At 33.8% G+C, this 18,782-nt stretch overlaps 2 protein-coding genes across 2 annotated transcripts; both read left to right on the top strand.

The window, feature by feature from the left end:
• Window positions 1–2,263: 2,263 nt before the first annotated feature.
• LOC109002381 (6-phosphofructo-2-kinase/fructose-2,6-bisphosphatase-like) lies at window positions 2,264–13,682 on the top strand. The gene is made up of 23 exons (XM_018980103.2): window positions 2,264–2,684; window positions 2,792–2,855; window positions 3,545–3,840; window positions 4,241–4,459; window positions 4,797–5,006; window positions 5,118–5,213; window positions 5,368–5,466; window positions 5,581–5,610; window positions 7,102–7,155; window positions 7,449–7,502; window positions 7,582–7,659; window positions 7,753–7,844; window positions 7,923–7,980; window positions 8,081–8,155; window positions 8,683–8,730; window positions 9,608–9,705; window positions 11,306–11,381; window positions 12,311–12,373; window positions 12,519–12,610; window positions 12,795–12,863; window positions 12,954–13,017; window positions 13,119–13,184; window positions 13,420–13,682. Exons 1-23 carry the CDS (start codon window positions 2,490–2,492, stop codon window positions 13,495–13,497), a joined length of 2,274 nt encoding a protein of 757 aa, XP_018835648.1. The 5' UTR covers window positions 2,264–2,489; the 3' UTR covers window positions 13,498–13,682.
• A 2,529-nt stretch (window positions 13,683–16,211) lies between these two features.
• LOC109002172 (RING-H2 finger protein ATL63-like) lies at window positions 16,212–17,441 on the top strand. Its single transcript, XM_018979813.2, has one exon. It carries the CDS (start codon window positions 16,467–16,469, stop codon window positions 17,379–17,381), a length of 915 nt encoding a protein of 304 aa, XP_018835358.1. The 5' UTR covers window positions 16,212–16,466; the 3' UTR covers window positions 17,382–17,441.
• The last annotated feature ends 1,341 nt before the right edge of the window (window positions 17,442–18,782 follow it).

The following is an 18,782-nucleotide window of genomic DNA, read 5'->3' as shown; positions in this document are numbered from 1 at the left end:
GAGTTCAAGTTTTGAGTTTTACTATTAAAAAATTATTTATTATTTAATAATCATATGTCTAAAACACTTCAAACATGAAACATGTAATATTTATTTAAAAATAATATAAAAAAATATTTGTTGACTTAAGAATGACATAACAGGTGATTTGAGGAAGTGCCGTGTATGTAATAAGATTACAGGGTAAATATGTAATTATCTAAAAATTTATTGTTATTTTCATCATTTGTTAATCTTCTTTAAAATTGAAACTATATTTCACAATATTAAAAAAAATACGTTTGAGGAAAAATATCAAAATAATTATTTTAAATGTACATTTTTATTTTTATTTTTTAGATTAAAACAACCAAACAAATTAATTTTATCATTAAAATTTTTTTGAAACTATTTAAGTATTTTTTATTAGGAAAAGTCTTTTTGCAATGAGTTTACATATGAAATTGCACGCAAATAATGACATGTAAGGCATATATTTAATGAAATAGTGCAAATTAAAGATAAAAATAATTTTCATGAGATATAAAACTTTTTATTCTCTCAAAATTTGTTTTGTTTTGTTTTTTTTTTTAATAAAAAAATTATGTTAGTGTTGGTAAGCAATTTGGTGTACCTAGCAAAGCTCTCTTTACAATCTTTGACCCAACCACCCCCCCAAAGCTCTTTAGTATACGAAGCCAATTTTATAATATCGACGTTAAAAAATCAAGTTAGCATAATATCTCTTTGCTAATATATAGAATAAAATATACTTCTTTCTATCATCATAAACTTTTAAAATAAATGGTGATTTCATTTGATATCATAGTAGAGGTCATAAGTTAAAATCTTGACTCTATACTCTACTCATTTAATTAAATATTTAACATGTTGGACCCACTCATTGAAAGAGAGTTTGGCCCACGCGTGAATGATAGTGTTTAAGATATAAAATAAAATCTATTTCTTCTTATCAATTTAAACTTTTAAAATAAATAATAATTTCACACTCTCATTTCAAACTCTTATTTTTACTCAAATTTTTATTTATACTAGTCTCATGTATATTCTACTTTTATCTTCTTCTTTTTTCTTTAAATGATTGCCAAAGACTTTGCTCATAAAAAAGAAAAATGTACAAATTATTCTTTACTCCTTAACATAGGGGGGGTTACTCGTATATGTGGGGGCAGGATCTTCCACCCTCCCCCCCGGCACGAGGTGAGGGTCAAGCCCCCCCGCCCACTCTGATGGTACCGATGGTCCATTGAGTCTAAAAATTTATAAATATAATCATAATTTTAAAATTAATAACATAATTTTTAGATATAATTTTTAAATTTGTTAGACTTGTATTTATAAAATTGTATTGATTTAGCCTCCTAAACCAACATTTATATAAAAGGCCAATGCATTACAAAAGTTTTACTTGAGCAATGTAAAATTTACTATAAGTCTAACAAATTGTAATATATACAATTTATATAAATATATATAAGCAGGGGCGGGGCGGGGAAAATGTAGACTGGGGTTGGGCTGCTGAGCCCTCACTGGGAGGCTAGATAAAAAATCATATATGACATGTGGTGTAAATATGATGAGTAGAACTTTTCTTAATAAAAATATTCTCAAATAAATTTATATTATCGCAACTTTATTAGATTATACTGATTGCGCGAACCATTTTTATGGTTATTTTATTAAATTTAAATATTGGATTTATTAAATTAAATATATATTCTATAGGCCAAACAAAATTTTGAATTAAAATCTAGAAAAACACAAATTTTATCACTTGAACTAATTGATAATATTTATGAGTGTATAAATATTTAATAATGGAAAATTCTATACACCACTATTATCTTACTTTCATCATATTATGTAAGATGTGATATATTTATTATAATTAAATAATATTTTATTAGATAATTTTTTATTATTTAATAATGATAAATATGCTACATATTATATAGTAAGATAAAAGTAAAATGAAATTAAATAGTGTTAAACTCGTTATTCTGTTAATCACAAATCAGAAATTAAAACTCTGCTAATAAAAATGTAGTGGATATTTTAATTTTAATTATTTATTTTATTATTTTATAATATGGTATTAGATAATTAGAAATTATTTATTATATTTTTAAATTTACGTTTAATCTCATATGAATAATAAGACGATGATAAGAAAATTGACGATAAATAGATTTTTTCGTTTTCGACATTTCGGAAGAGAAAATCCTATTCCAACGTACTGACCCGGAAGCAAAGACGAATCACTAGTTCATCCACTTCCGTCGATACCAGTAAATTCCAAACGCCTCACCTCTCTCTCTTCATCTCCATCTCTCAATCTCTCTCTCTCCTCTATCCAGTATCAGAAGAAACAAAATGGTGTAACTTTAGAATAAGCTCTGAACACGTTCATATCCATCCGCTTCAAGCACAGGCGGGAAAAATCCAAAACTAGTGGTACAGGTTTTTGTTTTGGGAGAATTGGAATCGGAATGGGAACCGGTGCGTCGAAAAGTACTGACGGCGGGTCTCACGGGGGCGAGGAAGAGCGAGAGGAGAACCTAGACCAGGCCGGCGGCCAACTCTACGTCTCCTTGAAGATGGAGAATTACAAGCGCAAGGGGGACCTCATTCCCCACGTCTACGGCTCCGTCCCTCTCGTTGGCTCTTGGGATTCTTCTAAAGCCGTATTTAATTTCTTCTCTATAGCACCCATTCTCTCTCGGTTATCTCTGCTGCGTTGGATTGCGTTTTTCTAGTTCTAATTTTTTTGAACTTTCTTTTCCTTTTAAAGCTTCCGATGGAACGCGAATCTGCGTCAATGTGGGAATTGAGCTTTGTTGTTCCCCCCAATCACGGTAACCATGTTTCACCATGAGGTCCTTACTGAATTAATCATCTTAATTGCTTTGGAAGTGCTTAGTCGCTTCTGGAAGCATAAAATGTCTTCATGCATGCTCAATAAATCAACAAACAACGCTTCCAAAATATACTAATTTATCATTGTTCTTGGTTTCATAGAACAAAAATAAAAGAAATTGTTGTACTCAATTGAGAAAACTAGTGTAACCACGGCGTAACACCGTGGTAGGCATTGATATGCCCATCACATCAACCATAAAAAATGATTGACTTTTCATGTCAGAAGTGTCACACTAAGGCCTCGTTTGTTTTTACAGATGAGTTGAGATTAAAGTTAAAAGTTGAAAAAAATATTGTTAAAATATATTTTTTTAATATTAATTTTTATTTTAAAATTTAAAAAAGTTGAATTGTTTATTTTATTTTATGTAGAAATTTGAAAAAGTTATAATAGTTAGATGAGTTGAGAGGAGTTGTAAAAACAAACGTGGCCTAAGGGTTCTGCAAGTAGAATTTTTCTTGATATTATCCTTAATCCGTTGGAAAATATGGCTTTAGATGGTGAGAAATGAAGGAAAAAGGAATCTAGTTATTTCAATTTTCAAATATGCAGCAAACAGTTATGCAATAAAATTTAGGGGTTTCGGCTTGTGTATTTCATGTTTTTATTTTGTCTTGGATGTAGAAACATTGGACTTCAAGTTTCTTTTGAAGCCTATGTACAATAATGCACCCTGTATAGTGGAGGAGGGTCCGAACCGACTGCTCACAAGGGGAACCTTGCAAGGGGATGCAAGGCTGGCTCTGTTTAGGCTTAATGCTGAAGAGGTTCTTGAGTATCGGATATTCATCCATGCTGATAGGGTTTCACCATTCGATCTTGCTGCAAGTTGGAGGGCTTATCAGGAGAACCTTCGGCCTTCGGCTGTTCGTGGTATTCCTGATGTCAGTATTAATTCAGTGCAGGAGTTGGGTGCCGAGGTGCATTTTTCACTTACAATCCTTTACCACTAATGCTTCTTTGTTAAGACTTTGTTGAAGAGGTATTCTGATGGAAAATAACTTTGAGAGTTGTATTCTCATTTCAATAAGATATGAAATTCAGTTGAACTAAAAACATATAGAGAGCTTGTTCCTTTCCAAGAGATGATTTTATATAACACCATCAAAATTTGAATTTTCTTCCCCATGCCAAATTAGAAGCTTGAGATATCTCTAGTTCTATTTAAGGCAACTGAATATTGGGTATAAACGGATTGTTTATGAAGTGCCAATGAGGCTTTCTTCGCTTGAAATATGAGTTTATACTTTATGACATGTATTTTGCAATGTCTTATGTAGCTTTATAAGAGTTTTTTTTTTTTGTTTCCTTGTCGTGCAGAATGGTTCTTCAGCTAGTTTGGAGCTTGATCTTGAACATTATCTTGTTCCAGCTCCATCAACTTCTGCCAATTCAGGTTTGGTTTATGCAGCTAACAACACAGAGACTCCAAGGTCATTAACACGTGCTGGGGTTTTTAACAATATGGATGCCTCAGGGAGTGTTTCACATTTCTTTAAGGATGGTGGTGTTTCCGTTGATCGACCTGCAACTATAAAGGTTTTTCTTGGTAACCTATCCTGCAAATATGTAAATTGACTTTATTTTGGGCTTTGGAGTAATTGTAAGCTATATTAGCATGAGGATATGACTTTCGACATTCAGGTGTTCTTTAGTCCATAATGGAATGGAACTTACCATATGCAACAACTAGCATATTTATGTTTGGCACACTTGTTGATTCAGTGGCAACACGGCACTATTACTTAAGGAGCTAGATAAGACACTTCTGGTCGATAAATCTGTCTGACTTGCATATGCCTCCAGCATGTATCCTTTTCTTTTATCAAATACTATGTTATTCTGGACCTAATGGTTTATATTCATTTGTATGTAGGAGATGGAGGTAATTGTCCCTGATTCATCCAGGGTGTATTCGGGCTCTGGAATGGTTGAATCAAAGTCAGTTGGTGCATTTTCACCTTTCCAAAAGCAAGATAGTCACAGGGGTCTCCTCGTAGATAGGGGTGTTGGATCTCCTAGGCTAGTTAAATCGGCTAGTGCAAGTACTTTTGCTATTGATCTCAAAATTGACGCAGAAACAAAGGTTTGCAAAAATATTCATTTCCTCTAATCAGTGAAGATTGTGCTGGTCAAATAATTGCTTTGGTGGTGTTGGTTTTATTAAATGATCATGTGGTTTCTTTTTAATTGTTAGAATTCAATGCCGGCTGCCGCTGGAGCTGTTGCAGCTGCAGCTGTAGCTGATCAGATGCTTGGACCAAAGGAGGATAGACATTTGGCGATTGTCCTGGTATTTCTTTGCAGGACTGGAATTCAAAATTTGAACCTTGCTAGCCTGAAAACTGGGTGTTGGCAAATATTGCCAACATATCAGCTTCCCATTTCTAGCTTCATAAGGAGTTCCATTGAGAGTGAATAGTTCTAAATATTTATTTTGACTTTAGGTTGGTTTGCCAGCTCGAGGAAAGACTTTTACTGCAGCCAAACTTACTAGATATCTTCGTTGGTTGGGTCATGATACCAAGCATTTCAATGTTGGAAAGGTCATTTACATTCTCACCATGACTGTTCCTTTTGCTCTTCAGACCACTTGTTAGTGGAGAAAAATATGAAGATGAAAGCTATCCTGATTTTTTTTTTTCTCTTGGTTGCAACAGTATCGACGGCTTAAGCATGGGGCTAATCAGGTACATCACTGACCTGTTTTCCACATTGATAATTCTTTTAAGTTTTCTGAAGTTTGGTATGAGTAATTTCAGGCAGATCTGACTATTTGATTGTAATCTGTTGAGTGGTTTACTGGTCGTGTGATGGTGGTGTGATAAATACGTTTGAATAGTTGATCTCGTAGTGTTCATAAATGATGCTCTGTTTCCTTCTCTGCTAGTCTCACTATTTCTATATATGATTTTTTTGTCCTTAATCTCACCTCCTCTTATGTCATCAAAGGCTCACAATTTCATATGATTCATAACCGTGAAGATGACATGCAAAAGTGCAAGGCAGAGACGATAGTAGAAAACTATTTTCAGAAATCTTGTCAAATAGCTGATGGATGTGTGCATGAATAATTCCTAAATTGTTTTGGTAGGATTGGATCGGGTTTCCAGTCCACTTTAGCAAACTAATCTACAAGTACATTTTGGGATTGAAGGGGAAAAGAGAACTGGGTGTGGGCTTGGGTTACAATCGGTCTGTCATGATGTAATGTTGGGTGTTGATGCCAATTTTGGTATACCTGCCACTGCCTCACTCCCTGCAGTCAGAATGAACCTCGGAAACCCGAGGGGGGACACCTCCAATACCTAAGTTAGTTCTTTACCCTTTAGAGTGTGTAGTATTAACGAGGAAAAGATAAGGGATCAGGATCTAGGTTTACCTCCCATTTCCTATATATTGCTGGAGCTGCTGGCAAAGCCCCCCTTTTTCCTCTACGGCCCGATATGGACATTTAATGCAGTAACCTGCTCTAAGCGTTTGATCTTTACGCCTTGCCATGGGCATGTCCCTTGAGAGGGCATATCGGGGCATTTAATGTGGCAACCCTCGCTGGGCACACAATTTTCATTCTGCTCTGACATGACCACCAACTGAGCCGGTTGGGATGGAGTGACTGTACTGGCCAATGTCGATAGGTTAGCCATCACGGGTCGTACTCTGCTGGGATGTGGCCGAACGGTGACGCCCATTCGTGGACTTCCCCTCGTTGGGCGGTCCTTAGCCGTGGGAGAGAGGGGGCTCCAGGCCCTCTTTGACCCTGCAATTTTCTGGGCCCATTTCCCATAACATTGGGATATATTAATTTCGAACAAGAGGGAGTTGGAGTTTGATAGGGGGTACAAATGTGGTTGCCTCTAATTATTGTGTCCTTTCTAAACAAGCTAGCCTGGAAGTTTTTGTTGCTGGAGGAAGTGTTGTCTTTGAAATGTTAGGGACTTCATAGTTTAGGAGAGGAAGCCCAATGTTTATCTGTCTGCTACATCTGCCAGTGCAGCAGAGGGCACCCAAGCTTTTACAGGGGAATGTATTTATATCCTTAAGATGTCAGGGTTTTCATATTTTGTCATCAGGCCAAGGTTTCTTTTTGGAACATCTTTTACTAAAGTCTGAATAAGATTTCATTAGTTTTCTTAACTTTCTGGAATGGGTCCTGATAAATAAAGAATATATTTGTGCAGTCTGCAGATTTTTTCCGAGCTGACAATCCTGAAGGAATGGAAGCACGCAATGAGGTGAATATTTACCAGAATGATTTGTTGCTTTGAGTATATCCTGCAAGTATTAATTTGTTCTCTATATTACTCATGGCTTATGTAGATGAGGTGAATGAATATGGTGATGAGGGATAATAGTTAATTGATTATACTATTGTGAATTGGGTGTATCATCCCTCTAAGACCTGATTTGTTATTATAATGTGATACGAGTAGTTTTTTTTTAAAATTATATTCTGGTCAATTGGTAATATTAACGCCATATTAACCCTCTTCTTTGTACATAGTTTTAATATATCACATGCTACTAGGTAGCAGCCTTGGCTATGGAAGACATGATATCTTGGATGCAAGAAGGTGGCCAGGTAAGTTTATCTTAGATTCTTTCGTGTATCTGTGGCTTCTGCTAATCCATTTTTTTCATTAATCCCAATTTGGTTTTAGGTAGGGATATTGGACGCAACCAACAGTACCAAGAAACGAAGGAATATGCTGATGAAAATGGCTGAAGGGAAATGCAAGGTACCATGCCACTGCATGGGTAAGGAACCCCATGCATGAATAGTAGTATAAATAGTATTGAATCTTGATGCATATTATTTTGTTTGAATGCAGATTATTTTTCTGGAAACACTCTGCAATGATGAGCGCATTATTGAAAGGAATATACGACTTAAAATTCAACAAAGCCCTGATTATGCGGAAGAGTATGATTGCTCTCTGAAACCAGTTGCTTCTTACCTTGATTGAAAGTCGTGTACCTCATAAATTATGTCCTAATGCAGGCCGGATTATGAGGCTGGATTGCGGGACTTCAAAGATAGATTAGCCAATTATGAAAAAGTAATTGCCTCAACCTTACTTCTATCAATTGACTAGGTGAGATTTGGTTAGTAGAATGCTTTGCATCATACTAAAATTTGCACCGCGCTCCTGTTACAAGGTTTATGAGCCTGTAGAAGAAGGATCTTACATCAAAATGATTGATATGGTCAGTGGAAACGGTGGACAAATACAAGTAAGTTTGCTGACTTTATTTGTTTGAAGAATCTTATGTAAAAAGTTGTTTTCTAGTAAATCTATGTTTATCTCTTAATCGTGCACTCTGTTAATTGGTTTGAAAATTGCTTGATGATTATTGAGAAATTTTGGATGTGGTATTAATTGCTTATTGTTTGCTTTACTGCCTTATATTTTTGAAGATTAAATTCTATTAAATAGTACTTTAGTTCATAGCATTGGCCTCTTGTATACTCCCTGCGTGCATGGGCTATGCCTAATTATGTGGATTAATAAATTTTTACTTATAAAAAAAGTTCATGGCATAGGCTTCCCTGCGAGGTAAGGGGGACTGGTCAGGGGCAGTAGTTGTCAGTTAACATGTTTGTTGTTTCTTGTAAGCTGTTGTTATTACTTAAAATATATATAAACATATATATGTCCTGCAAATCCTTTGATGTTCATGCATCTTTGTCATCCTCCTGATGTAATTGTGCTGTGAGACCTTGATTTTCAATTTACGGAAGACATTTTTTGTTTCTTCAGGTGAACAATATCAGTGGCTATCTTCCTGGGCGAATTGTATTTTTCTTGGTATGTTCTTGTGAAAATATGGTCATGGTATATATTATATCTTCCTTATTTTATAAGGCTTTGTGATCTCCAGAATCTTTTCTCATCTTGTTTAAGCATATGACCACATCTGGTTTGTTCTTTAGTATGCAAATTGGTCAACTGCATGGCTAGCTCTCACATATTTATAACTCTTGTGCAAAGAATTGTCATTTTTCAAATTTTGGATGAACATCTCTGCGTATGTGGCTGTACTATGTAAACAGCAGGTATGCCATTTGTGTCAATGATAGCTTAGGATGTACTGGATATGGCCTGAATAAGTTTCTTTTTATTTTTTATTTTTTTGCAAGTAAGTGGGGCTTGAAAAAGATCAAATTAAGAGATAGAAGTGTAAACTGTGATGATTAATAATCTTCACATAATAGGTTCCCCACATATTTTCCAATAGATTTGTTTCACTAAATTTAAGCTTGTAAATAGGGACTGACTTCCACATCACTACACTTTAAGATGAATGAGCGTAGAGTAAGGTTACCTGGAAGGTGGTACATTTAATTTCGTGGCATCCCTATGGGAATGTGGAAAGCTTGGGCCCCTTATGTCGTATGGTGGGGGTAAGCTTAGTTGGTTTGCTTCTTGGTCATAATACACATTAGGACACGATTTGGGTCATGTGAAGATCGCCATTTGTATTTATGCATGCATGCATGTAGCCATTTCGGTAGGTAGGTATGTACACGTATGGATTTCACCATTTGTATTGTTGCATTGTTTTCAGATATGAGATGTTTTTGTGCTGTTGCTCATAAAAAAATAAAACGAGATATTTTTTGTGCTGTTACCATGTTTTGATAAATCTTCAAATTCTTGGAATGTTTCATCATATTTGTTGCAGGTTAATACCCATCTCACACCCCGCCCAATTTTACTTACTCGGCACGGGGAGAGCAAGGATAATGTTAGAGGCAGGATTGGAGGTGACACTGCTGTGAGGTATATCTTTCCCTTTCCTTAGAGACAGTATGGTAGTATCTTTAATTTTCATCTGTTCATACAGATATGGTATTCTGTTAGTAGCTGAATTAACAAATTGGAACGAGTATATTGCAGTAGTGCTATCACCAGCCTTTGAGAAATGTCTTCTTTATGGGGAGATTGTTTCCAAGGAAGAAGTTTGGTTTTGACAATCTGGTGATAAGATTTGGAATCTATCCTATTTTTTTTTTTCCTTTTATTGGTGGTACTGCTAGAACTGCACGCTTGGAGAATTTGGAATCTCCCCTATTCTTTTTCATTTGATTGGAGGTACTGCTAGTCTCCACTAGGACCACACTGCAGACTTGGACACAAAGCCATCTTCTTGCAATCCTGCCATCCCGCTTGGGTTTGCTGAAGATCTGACTTCATAGACCAGAAAAGCTATTTTTGCAAGTATTACAAAGGACTAAATTCTACTCTTTTGGCCAATGGCCTATGGGCCAACTGGCATCCACCCTGGTCCTCTGGGACCATGGACTAAAAGCTGGAGGGTTCGACCCTCACTCTAATGCCTCTAAAAGATTTCCTAGCAAAAGAAATAATAATTCTACTCTTTTGCCCTTCTGAGAGCTTCTTAAGAACATAAATTTGGCAAAAGAGACATGAAAAAAATAGAAGAAAGTCATCAGTGCTGTCAATTGGTTGAGGCTGGATGGTTTCTGTGGTCTTCTAAGGAAAACACGTCAATCACATTGATATATCATAACTGTATCTCATCTGAACCTTTAATTAACACGAAGGGAATGATTGACTATGCAAACACCAACTGCTACTCATAAATGCATCAAAAAATGAAGGTCTAGTTGTTTGGATGCTGGTTCAAAACCCAGAGAAGTCATAATATCAATGTTTTGAATGCCGTACCGGACGCTGTACCGGTTAAGGCACTGGAACGAAATATTTCGATACCGGTACCGTTTCGGGATAACATTTCAGGATAGTCGATATATAAATAAATTATATTTCAAAATAATAGTCTATATATAAATAAATTATATATAAATACATATATATAAATTATAAATAGTCTAGTCTGAATTGGAGGTTAAAAAATAAGTTTGTAGTTTGAAAAAACGAAAAAAAAAAAAAAACACTGGCCGAAATTGAGGCCGATACGAAACAGATATAGTACCTGTACCGGCCGGACGGCCGGTACGAAAAATTTCGGCCCTACCAGCTGGTACGGTACAAAATTCACAACACTGCATAATATACCTTCCTGATTTGATGTTTTCGGTGAATATTTTGTATAACATTATACAATGACATGCCAACAGTAACACTAAAGTTCTATCTGAAAATTTGAATGTTTTATCTGTGTACCTAATCTTCTTCTGGCATCTAATTAGTTTTTTTACCCTTTTCCTATCATGAGTGTTGCCCTGTATCTGGTTTCATTTTCTTAAATTCTGAGATATGTGTGCATGTTTTACCCTGTCCGCTTAGCTGTCTAAGCTATGCATTGTGATTTATTTATGAAATTTAGTTCTGCCACGGAAATCGGTTTCAAACCATGATGTGACTCACCCATCTATACTGCAACTTGTTTGTACAGTGATCGTGGAGAAGTTTATGGTAAAAAGCTGGCTAACTTTGTTGAAAAGCGACTCAAGTCAGAAAGGGCTGCTTCTGTAAGCTTCTTTATATTAATGATAGTGATGTTTACTTTTATTGTATCATTTACTTTGAAGCAATATTTTTTTTGCGTTTATAGTGACTTGCATGTATTCTTCCAAGTACAAGAATTGAAGCAATAGTAAGTTGATTCTCGAACCATAGAGGACCTTACTCTTTTTCCTCCCCTTTGCAAGGCAAACAAAATAACCTACTTTTGTTTATTTCGTTCAACCGCTGATAGACTTGGGAATACAACTATCTTTATTTGAGGTTTTGAAATTCCTTTTCTTGCGCTCAACTATCTTTATGAAGCAAATTGGTAATTGATGTTCTCAAAAGCCAGAAGCAATTCCAATTTCCAAGATGTTATGTATTGACCTAAAAAAAGCTCAAACCACATTTGGACTTATACTCTAAAGCTAAAGATCTAGTCAAGGTTATGTATGGAACCTATTGGAATCATTTATAATCCACAAGAATCTTTACCTCCTAGGCAATGTGGGACCCCACACCCCCTTTACTACTAAATCTAGGGTATCGTAATCTCTTCTCCATAAATCTCATCCTGTCAGTCCATTTTGTTGTGGGTGGTTCAGCTCAAATTGACAAACCCTACATTAAAGCATATTCATTACATACAATGTAGCACAAGCATTACATTTTAAAGCATTTGCAAACTTGAATTTATAACATATTGAAAGGCTAGTGACATGGCATATAACATGACAATTCATTTAACGTAATGTAACATTTAAACTTGAACATTAAGGGCATGGTCATACTTGCCTAGACTTGAATGTTTAAAAATGGATAGAACTTTTCTAGAATCATTCTTGCAACTTGTCTATATTGCTTATCACTATATCGATTGACTTTCAACTATTAATTGTTGAACTTCTTTGAAGTGACGGACTACTTTCTTTTATACTTCGTAATCTTTTAGATTTGGACAAGCACACTGCAACGAACAATTCTGACAGCAAGTCCAATTGTTGGATTTCCAAAGGTTTGTCTTGGTCCACAGGAATGTCACTGGACGAAGCATCCTTTTTTTCTACGTTTAAATGATTTTGGTGGGCGATAGATCTCGATTGAAATTTATTCTACAATGTGGGTAGGAGGTTGTGTAATTTCTTTTGTATTTTTGGTAGATACAATGGCGTGCACTTGACGAAATAAATGCAGGAGTTTGTGATGGGATGACATATGAAGAGATAAAGAAGAACATGCCTGAGGAGTATGAGTACGTTGCAATTTTCATTTATTTTATTTTTATATTTTATCTGTTTCTTTTAGTTGGTAAATACAAGAATGTATATAAAATCTCTCCGAATAACAGTTAGTTCAGTACATTTTTTGTTGGTATGAATAAGCTGTGTTTTATTTAAGGTGTGTGCTGGATAATTATGTCATTGAAAAAATGTCAGGGCACGTAAGAAGGACAAGCTGAGGTATCGGTACCCTCGTGGCGAGTCCTATTTGGATGTTATTCAAAGGTCCCAATATTCATAGTCTTTGGATCCATTGTCTTTGAATACTTTGTTTTGCAACACATTCTACAGTTTTGACATCCTCCCACACTGCAGGCTAGAACCTGTAATTATTGAGCTTGAACGACAACGGGCACCTGTTGTAGTGATATCTCACCAGGTTATATATATATATATATATATCATAAACTTCTGTTGTATCAAGTTTTGATGTTGCAGTTATGATTTGGTTAAAGCTTCTCTATTGCTTTATCCTTGCAGGCAGTATTGAGAGCGTTATATGCATATTTTGCTGATAGGCCTCTTAGAGAAATTCCACACATTGAGGTTAGATGGCCTGTAACATTGCCTTTTTATGCTTGAATATATTTTACAGTTATCTTTACATTCCCTCCATGTTTTGTGCATGTATTATGTTGGGGCAAGAGGGGTAAGGATCTTTCTCCTCCACTAGAATATAAGAAATCATCCTTACTAGGGTTTTCAGACAATCATCTGTTATAGTTGTTGATACTGTGTATGTGGAATTTCATCCTAGTAGGATTGGTTTTCTGGTTTTCAGGTGCCACTTCATACTATAATAGAGATTCAAATGGGAGTTACAGGTGTCCAAGAGAAACGATACAAACTCATGGACTAAAATTAGCGTACAAGAACTCTGTAATTTTAGTGACTCAAATGTTGAGGCAAGTTTCCATTCTTTCTATTCTCATTCGTCAACAAAAGATGTAACATCGCCATAAATGTGACATTGAATGCATATTTTCAATTGTCATCAATCCAAATATGGTTCTTACTGCTATTTAAATTTTCCTTGTTCTTACCTCATGGGTGAACCTTTGTTTTGTTAAATTATGGTGTTCTTGATCAACAAGAACATTGTACTCTGCAAATCTAGACCCAGCCAGATTAAGATGCGATTTAGATAGTGAATTAAGTTGAGATAAAAGTTAAAAGCTGAAATGAAACACTTATGTATATAAACGGGTCTTGAAGTTTCATATGGATGTTGGATTTTGCTATAAATTGCGTGCCCTATGACAAGTCTGTCACATTCACGGTGCGTTTGATCCAATGTTTTGAATACCGTACTGAAAGTTGTATCAGTCAAGGCACTTGAACGAAATATTTCGATATCGATATTGTTTCGTGTATTGTTTTTGGATAGTCGATATATGAATCAATTATATATATAAATATATATAATTATATTCTAAAATAATAGTCTATATATGAATAAATTATATATAAATATATATATATAAATTATAAATAGCCTAGTCTAAATTGTGGGTCAAAAAATAAGCTTGTAATTTGAAAAAAAAAAAATTGAAGTCCGAAATTGAGGCAGATATCGATCGGTACGAAAGATATATGGTACCTGTACCGACCCAACGACTAGTACAAAAAATTTAGACCGTACTGGTCGATACGGTACGAAATTGAAAACAGTGGTTTGACCCTTAGCTGTGTCGCATGTCACAAGCCTATAACTAACACTAGAATTTATGAGTCGGATTACTCTGCCGCTCGCTATACTTGACCGATAGTTACATTTTATAATTTTATTTATTTATTTATTTTTTCATATTTTTTTAATATATTTAAATATTTTTAAAAAATAAAAAAATATACTAATTATTTAAAATCACTTTCTTAATTATTAAATAAAAAAAATTAAGCGGTCACATTTGGTAGTCAAAATAACTTTTTCCAGAATGTATAGCACTAGAATTTACTTGCCCGAAACATGCAGCGAAAAAAGTTGGAATCTAGCGAAAGATCTACTGTAGCAGAGGATGGTGGTTGTAGAGTCCAAAGAAAACCTTGTCTCGTAAATTCGTAATGCTTTGATTCACATGGGAGTTGGGACCCCTGTTCCCATTCACACCTTAGTCCTGTGGGTCCTACCTCACCCTACTACCCAGACTGCCATACAATGATACAAGGAGAGCACCAAAAGAAAAAACAAAAAACAAAAAACAAAAAACCAGAAACAAAATGGAGTTGAAAAATTGCGGTAGAAAAAGGAAAAAACTGTCAAAAAGTTCTGAAGAGTTTCAAATTAGAGGAAATCAATCTTAATATATTTATTAGGATCAAGGGTACGTAAAAAAATGTATAAGTTTTGCACAATTTTTTTTTCTAAACATGTGAGTTTCACTATAAAAAAAAAAAAGAAATTTTCAATTTTTTTTAATAATAGAATCCATTTCTTTATAAAATTTTTGTAAAATTCGTTTATTTGAAGTCATTTCTCATTTATTAAACATTTAATACATCTTTGGCTTTGTCCGTTTTCTCTTATCCCAAAGCATTAGGTCTCATTTACACAGTAAAGTAAGGTAAAATGAAATAATTTTAAATAAAATTAAATTTTTAATAAAATATTAATAAAATATTATTTTTTAATATTATTATTATTTTAAAATTTTAAAAAATTGAATTATTTATTATATTTTATGTGATAACTTGAAGCTAAAGCCATAGAGTTGTTTCGATAATTTTATACATCATACTATCATCTTACTTTCATTCCATTGAATATGATGTGATACATTTATTACTATTACATGATCATTTATTATATTTTTTTATTATCTAATAGTGATGAATATGTCACATATTACTTAATATGATCAAAATAAAATGAGAGTGTGGTATTCTTTTTTTATTAGTGATTTAATGATGTTATGAATTCTTTTTTTTTAAAAGAAAATTCTATACACCATATTACCATTCTACTTTCATCCTACTAAGTATGATGTGGCACATTTATTACCATTAAATGATCATTTATTATATATTTCTTTATCATATAATGGTAATGAATGTATTACATACTGCTTAGTATGATCAAAATAAAATAAAAATATGGTATTTAGCATATTCAAATATTTAGCTAGCTATGAACATTACTTATCTAAATTTGGATAACTACTATTCACTCTACAAAAAATATTTTAATAATTTTTTCTCTCTTCCTACTCTCTCTCACAATCCTTTCATTTTCTCTCTCTTTTAATAACACAACAAACTTTTACATACACATTCATTTTATTATTATAATATATTATATTTTTTTTCATTTTATTATATTTTTAATATAACATATAAAAAAATTATATTTTTTATTATTATATTTATATTATTAATATAAGATATATATAGTGGATATTAATTATAAAATATATATAAAAAATTAATTTTAGTAAAAAATTAATATTAATATTTTTTTATTATTTTATCTTAAAAATTCATAAGTCAATGTGAAAATTTTAGATAAAATAATTATGTAAAAAAAGTGATTTTATATATGTATAGACATTATCCAATGCTCGTGCTTTTAAGGGAATTCTCTTGACTTCAAAGCTCGAAATATCCTCCAGAGTCACACTGGCACATAGTGGAGAGCGATCAGAGAGAGAGAGAGATCGATCTTGGCAGTTGCTAAGAAGGGCATTAATTTCACGTAATCGTTCTTTCATGCTAAAGAAGAAGAGGAGCATTCTATTTCTTACATCCCTCACCTTCTCTGCAACGAAATAGTTCGTATGGAGAAATTGAGAGAGAGAGAGACCCACGAATTCTCTGCTCAGTAAGATCACAATGTTTCCTCCTGACTCGCCAAAGCAACCCACCTACATACCGACCCACATTGTCCGGAGCAATATATTCTCCTACGACGGAAACATCATGCTAGCCGCCGTAATATCTCTTCTTCTTGTCATCTTCTTCGTCTTACTCCTCTACGTCTATGCAAAGTGGTTCCTAGCGCAAGCCCAGCAACGGAGGCGACGCTCTATGACCGTCTCGCACATCCGACCACCCTCTCGGATCCACCATTTCCATACCTTCGAGTTTGACACCTCCGTTTCAAACTCTCCTAGGGAAGGTCTCGACGCCTCCGTCATCGCTACGATCCCATTGTTTGAATACAGCTCGGAGGAGCAAAAGGCGTTGGAATGCGTCATCTGCTTAAGCCCGTTTGAGGAGAAACAGCTAGGGAGGAACTTACCAAAGTGCCACCACGGTTTTCACTTGGAGTGCATAGACATGTGGTTGAGTTCGCATTCGAACTGTCCCATTTGTAGAGCTCCGGCGGCGTGTGAAGCTAAGGTTTTGACGGTTGGTACGGAAGCAAATGACGGGACTTCAGCTGTGGATTCTTTCGAGGGAGTGGGAGTTGATCAGCTTGGTGTGAGCAATGGGGATTCTGCATTGGAGATTGTGATTGATGTTCCAAATTCAGAAAATGTGACTGATCAGAATGTAGTGGCGGGCGATACCGATTCTATGTCTGTGTCTTCGTCGTCATCTTCCTCGTTGAGCTGTTCGTTGAAGTGGTTGCTGAACAGGAATAGATCAGAGAATGATCAGACTGATCAGAACGTAGTGGAGGAGAGTTCATTATCAATGTGTTCATCATCTTCGTCCCTGGGTTGTTCATTGAAGATGATCCTGAGCAGGAATAGATCATCAGAACGAAAGGTTTTCCCATCGTATCACGCGAATGAATTGTAACAGAGATCATTGTGAATGCCAAACCCAGATCTTTTGTTGTATAGAATTCATTTAAGTGAACATCTTTTGTCAGTTATGCAACCTTTGTGATAAGATCAATGAACTTGTATACATGTCTTCCTTTAAGCATGGTAAAAGTCTTGATTTTCAGTTGTTGGGCCTAAAAGTTGGGCAGTGATGTGATGTATGACGAATCCTCATTAATGCAGACATGATATTTGCACATGATTTTGTGCACACCTTTACCAGCAGCGGATGTGTCCAAAAAAACACGTTCAAATAATATTTTTGAAAAATTTACCTTTCACCTCAAACCATTAAAATCATTATTATTATTCATTCAATTTAGAAAATGATCTTTAATTCATCCAAGATGTGATATTTAGATAAATACAAAATACATATAACTTGACACAACAAATTACAAAAGGGTAGCATTTGAGCACGAGGAAATAATATTTATAATTTTTAAGTGTTAAAATTCAGAACATTTCTTTTTAAAAGAATGAATAAATATAAAATTCAATTGAAAATTTATTTTTGTTATAATGAATTCTATTTTTTTAATTGAATGTAGGAAATTTACATATTTTAATACTATATCTAACATTAGTAATAACTTTATAATTTTGAATCTTATGATTTTATCACAAAATTCAAGTGACCGACTTAAAATGGTATTTTCTTTCCCTTTTTTTTTTTTTTTTTTACAATTCTTAAAATAGTATATTTACACCAATTAATTGTTGCACGGGTAATGATATCTTTATAATCTTTTTATCGCCAATTTACTACTTTTAAAATATTTATTTATTTTCTTTCAAGTATTTTTTAATATCTTTAATCACTAAATTTTTTTAAAAAAAATATACAATTTTATTAAGAATATTATTATATATATTTACAGTTTTACTTATAAAATTCATTTAGTTAATTTTTTTTAAAATTTAAAATTTTAAAATTTAAATCTCATGATTTTTAATATATAAATAATTGAAATATAGAGAAGTAAATTTTTTTATAATTTTTTTTAAAAATATATTTAACCTTTTTTTTAATTGCATGCTCTATTTTTTTAATTATTAAATTAAAAAAATAGTAGAAAAATAATAAAAGGATGATAAGGCTGCCATTATTCTTGCTGGGGACACTCGAGAGAACAGTCAAGGACGAAAGCAAGGGCACAGCCTTTTATGATTTTCTAGCCGATGTCTTTAGTCTGTCATCAATTATTATGTGAAGGAAAAACGGTCAAACAACTGTTGCTATTCTCTACATTAATTGAGGTCCATCAATATGTACTGCTCATTTGAAATTGAGAATTGCTTCGGTGGTAAAGAGATTTTATAAAAAATAATTTACAAATTTAAGTAATTTTATATAATATATTAGATATATTTT

This window comes from Juglans regia, chromosome 14, assembly GCF_001411555.2.
Source record: "Juglans regia cultivar Chandler chromosome 14, Walnut 2.0, whole genome shotgun sequence".
NCBI classification, from domain to species: Eukaryota; Viridiplantae; Streptophyta; class Magnoliopsida; order Fagales; family Juglandaceae; genus Juglans; species Juglans regia.
Note: the sequence above shows the minus strand (reverse complement) of the source record. Positions and strands in the feature narration are given on the sequence as shown.

Bases quoted from the DNA above. Each gene is read 5' to 3' on its own strand.
- LOC109002381 (XM_018980103.2), top strand. From the start codon at position 2,490: ATGGGAACCGGTGCGTCGAAAAGTACTGACGGCGGGTCTCACGGGGGC. The intron at 5,214-5,367 runs GTATTTCTTTGC...TTTTGACTTTAG, and splicing joins GACATTTGGCGATTGTCCTG to GTTGGTTTGCCAGCTCGAGG. The intron at 7,660-7,752 runs GTACCATGCCAC...GTTTGAATGCAG, and splicing joins TGGCTGAAGGGAAATGCAAG to ATTATTTTTCTGGAAACACT.
- LOC109002172 (XM_018979813.2), top strand. From the start codon at position 16,467: ATGTTTCCTCCTGACTCGCCAAAGCAACCCACCTACATACCGACCCAC.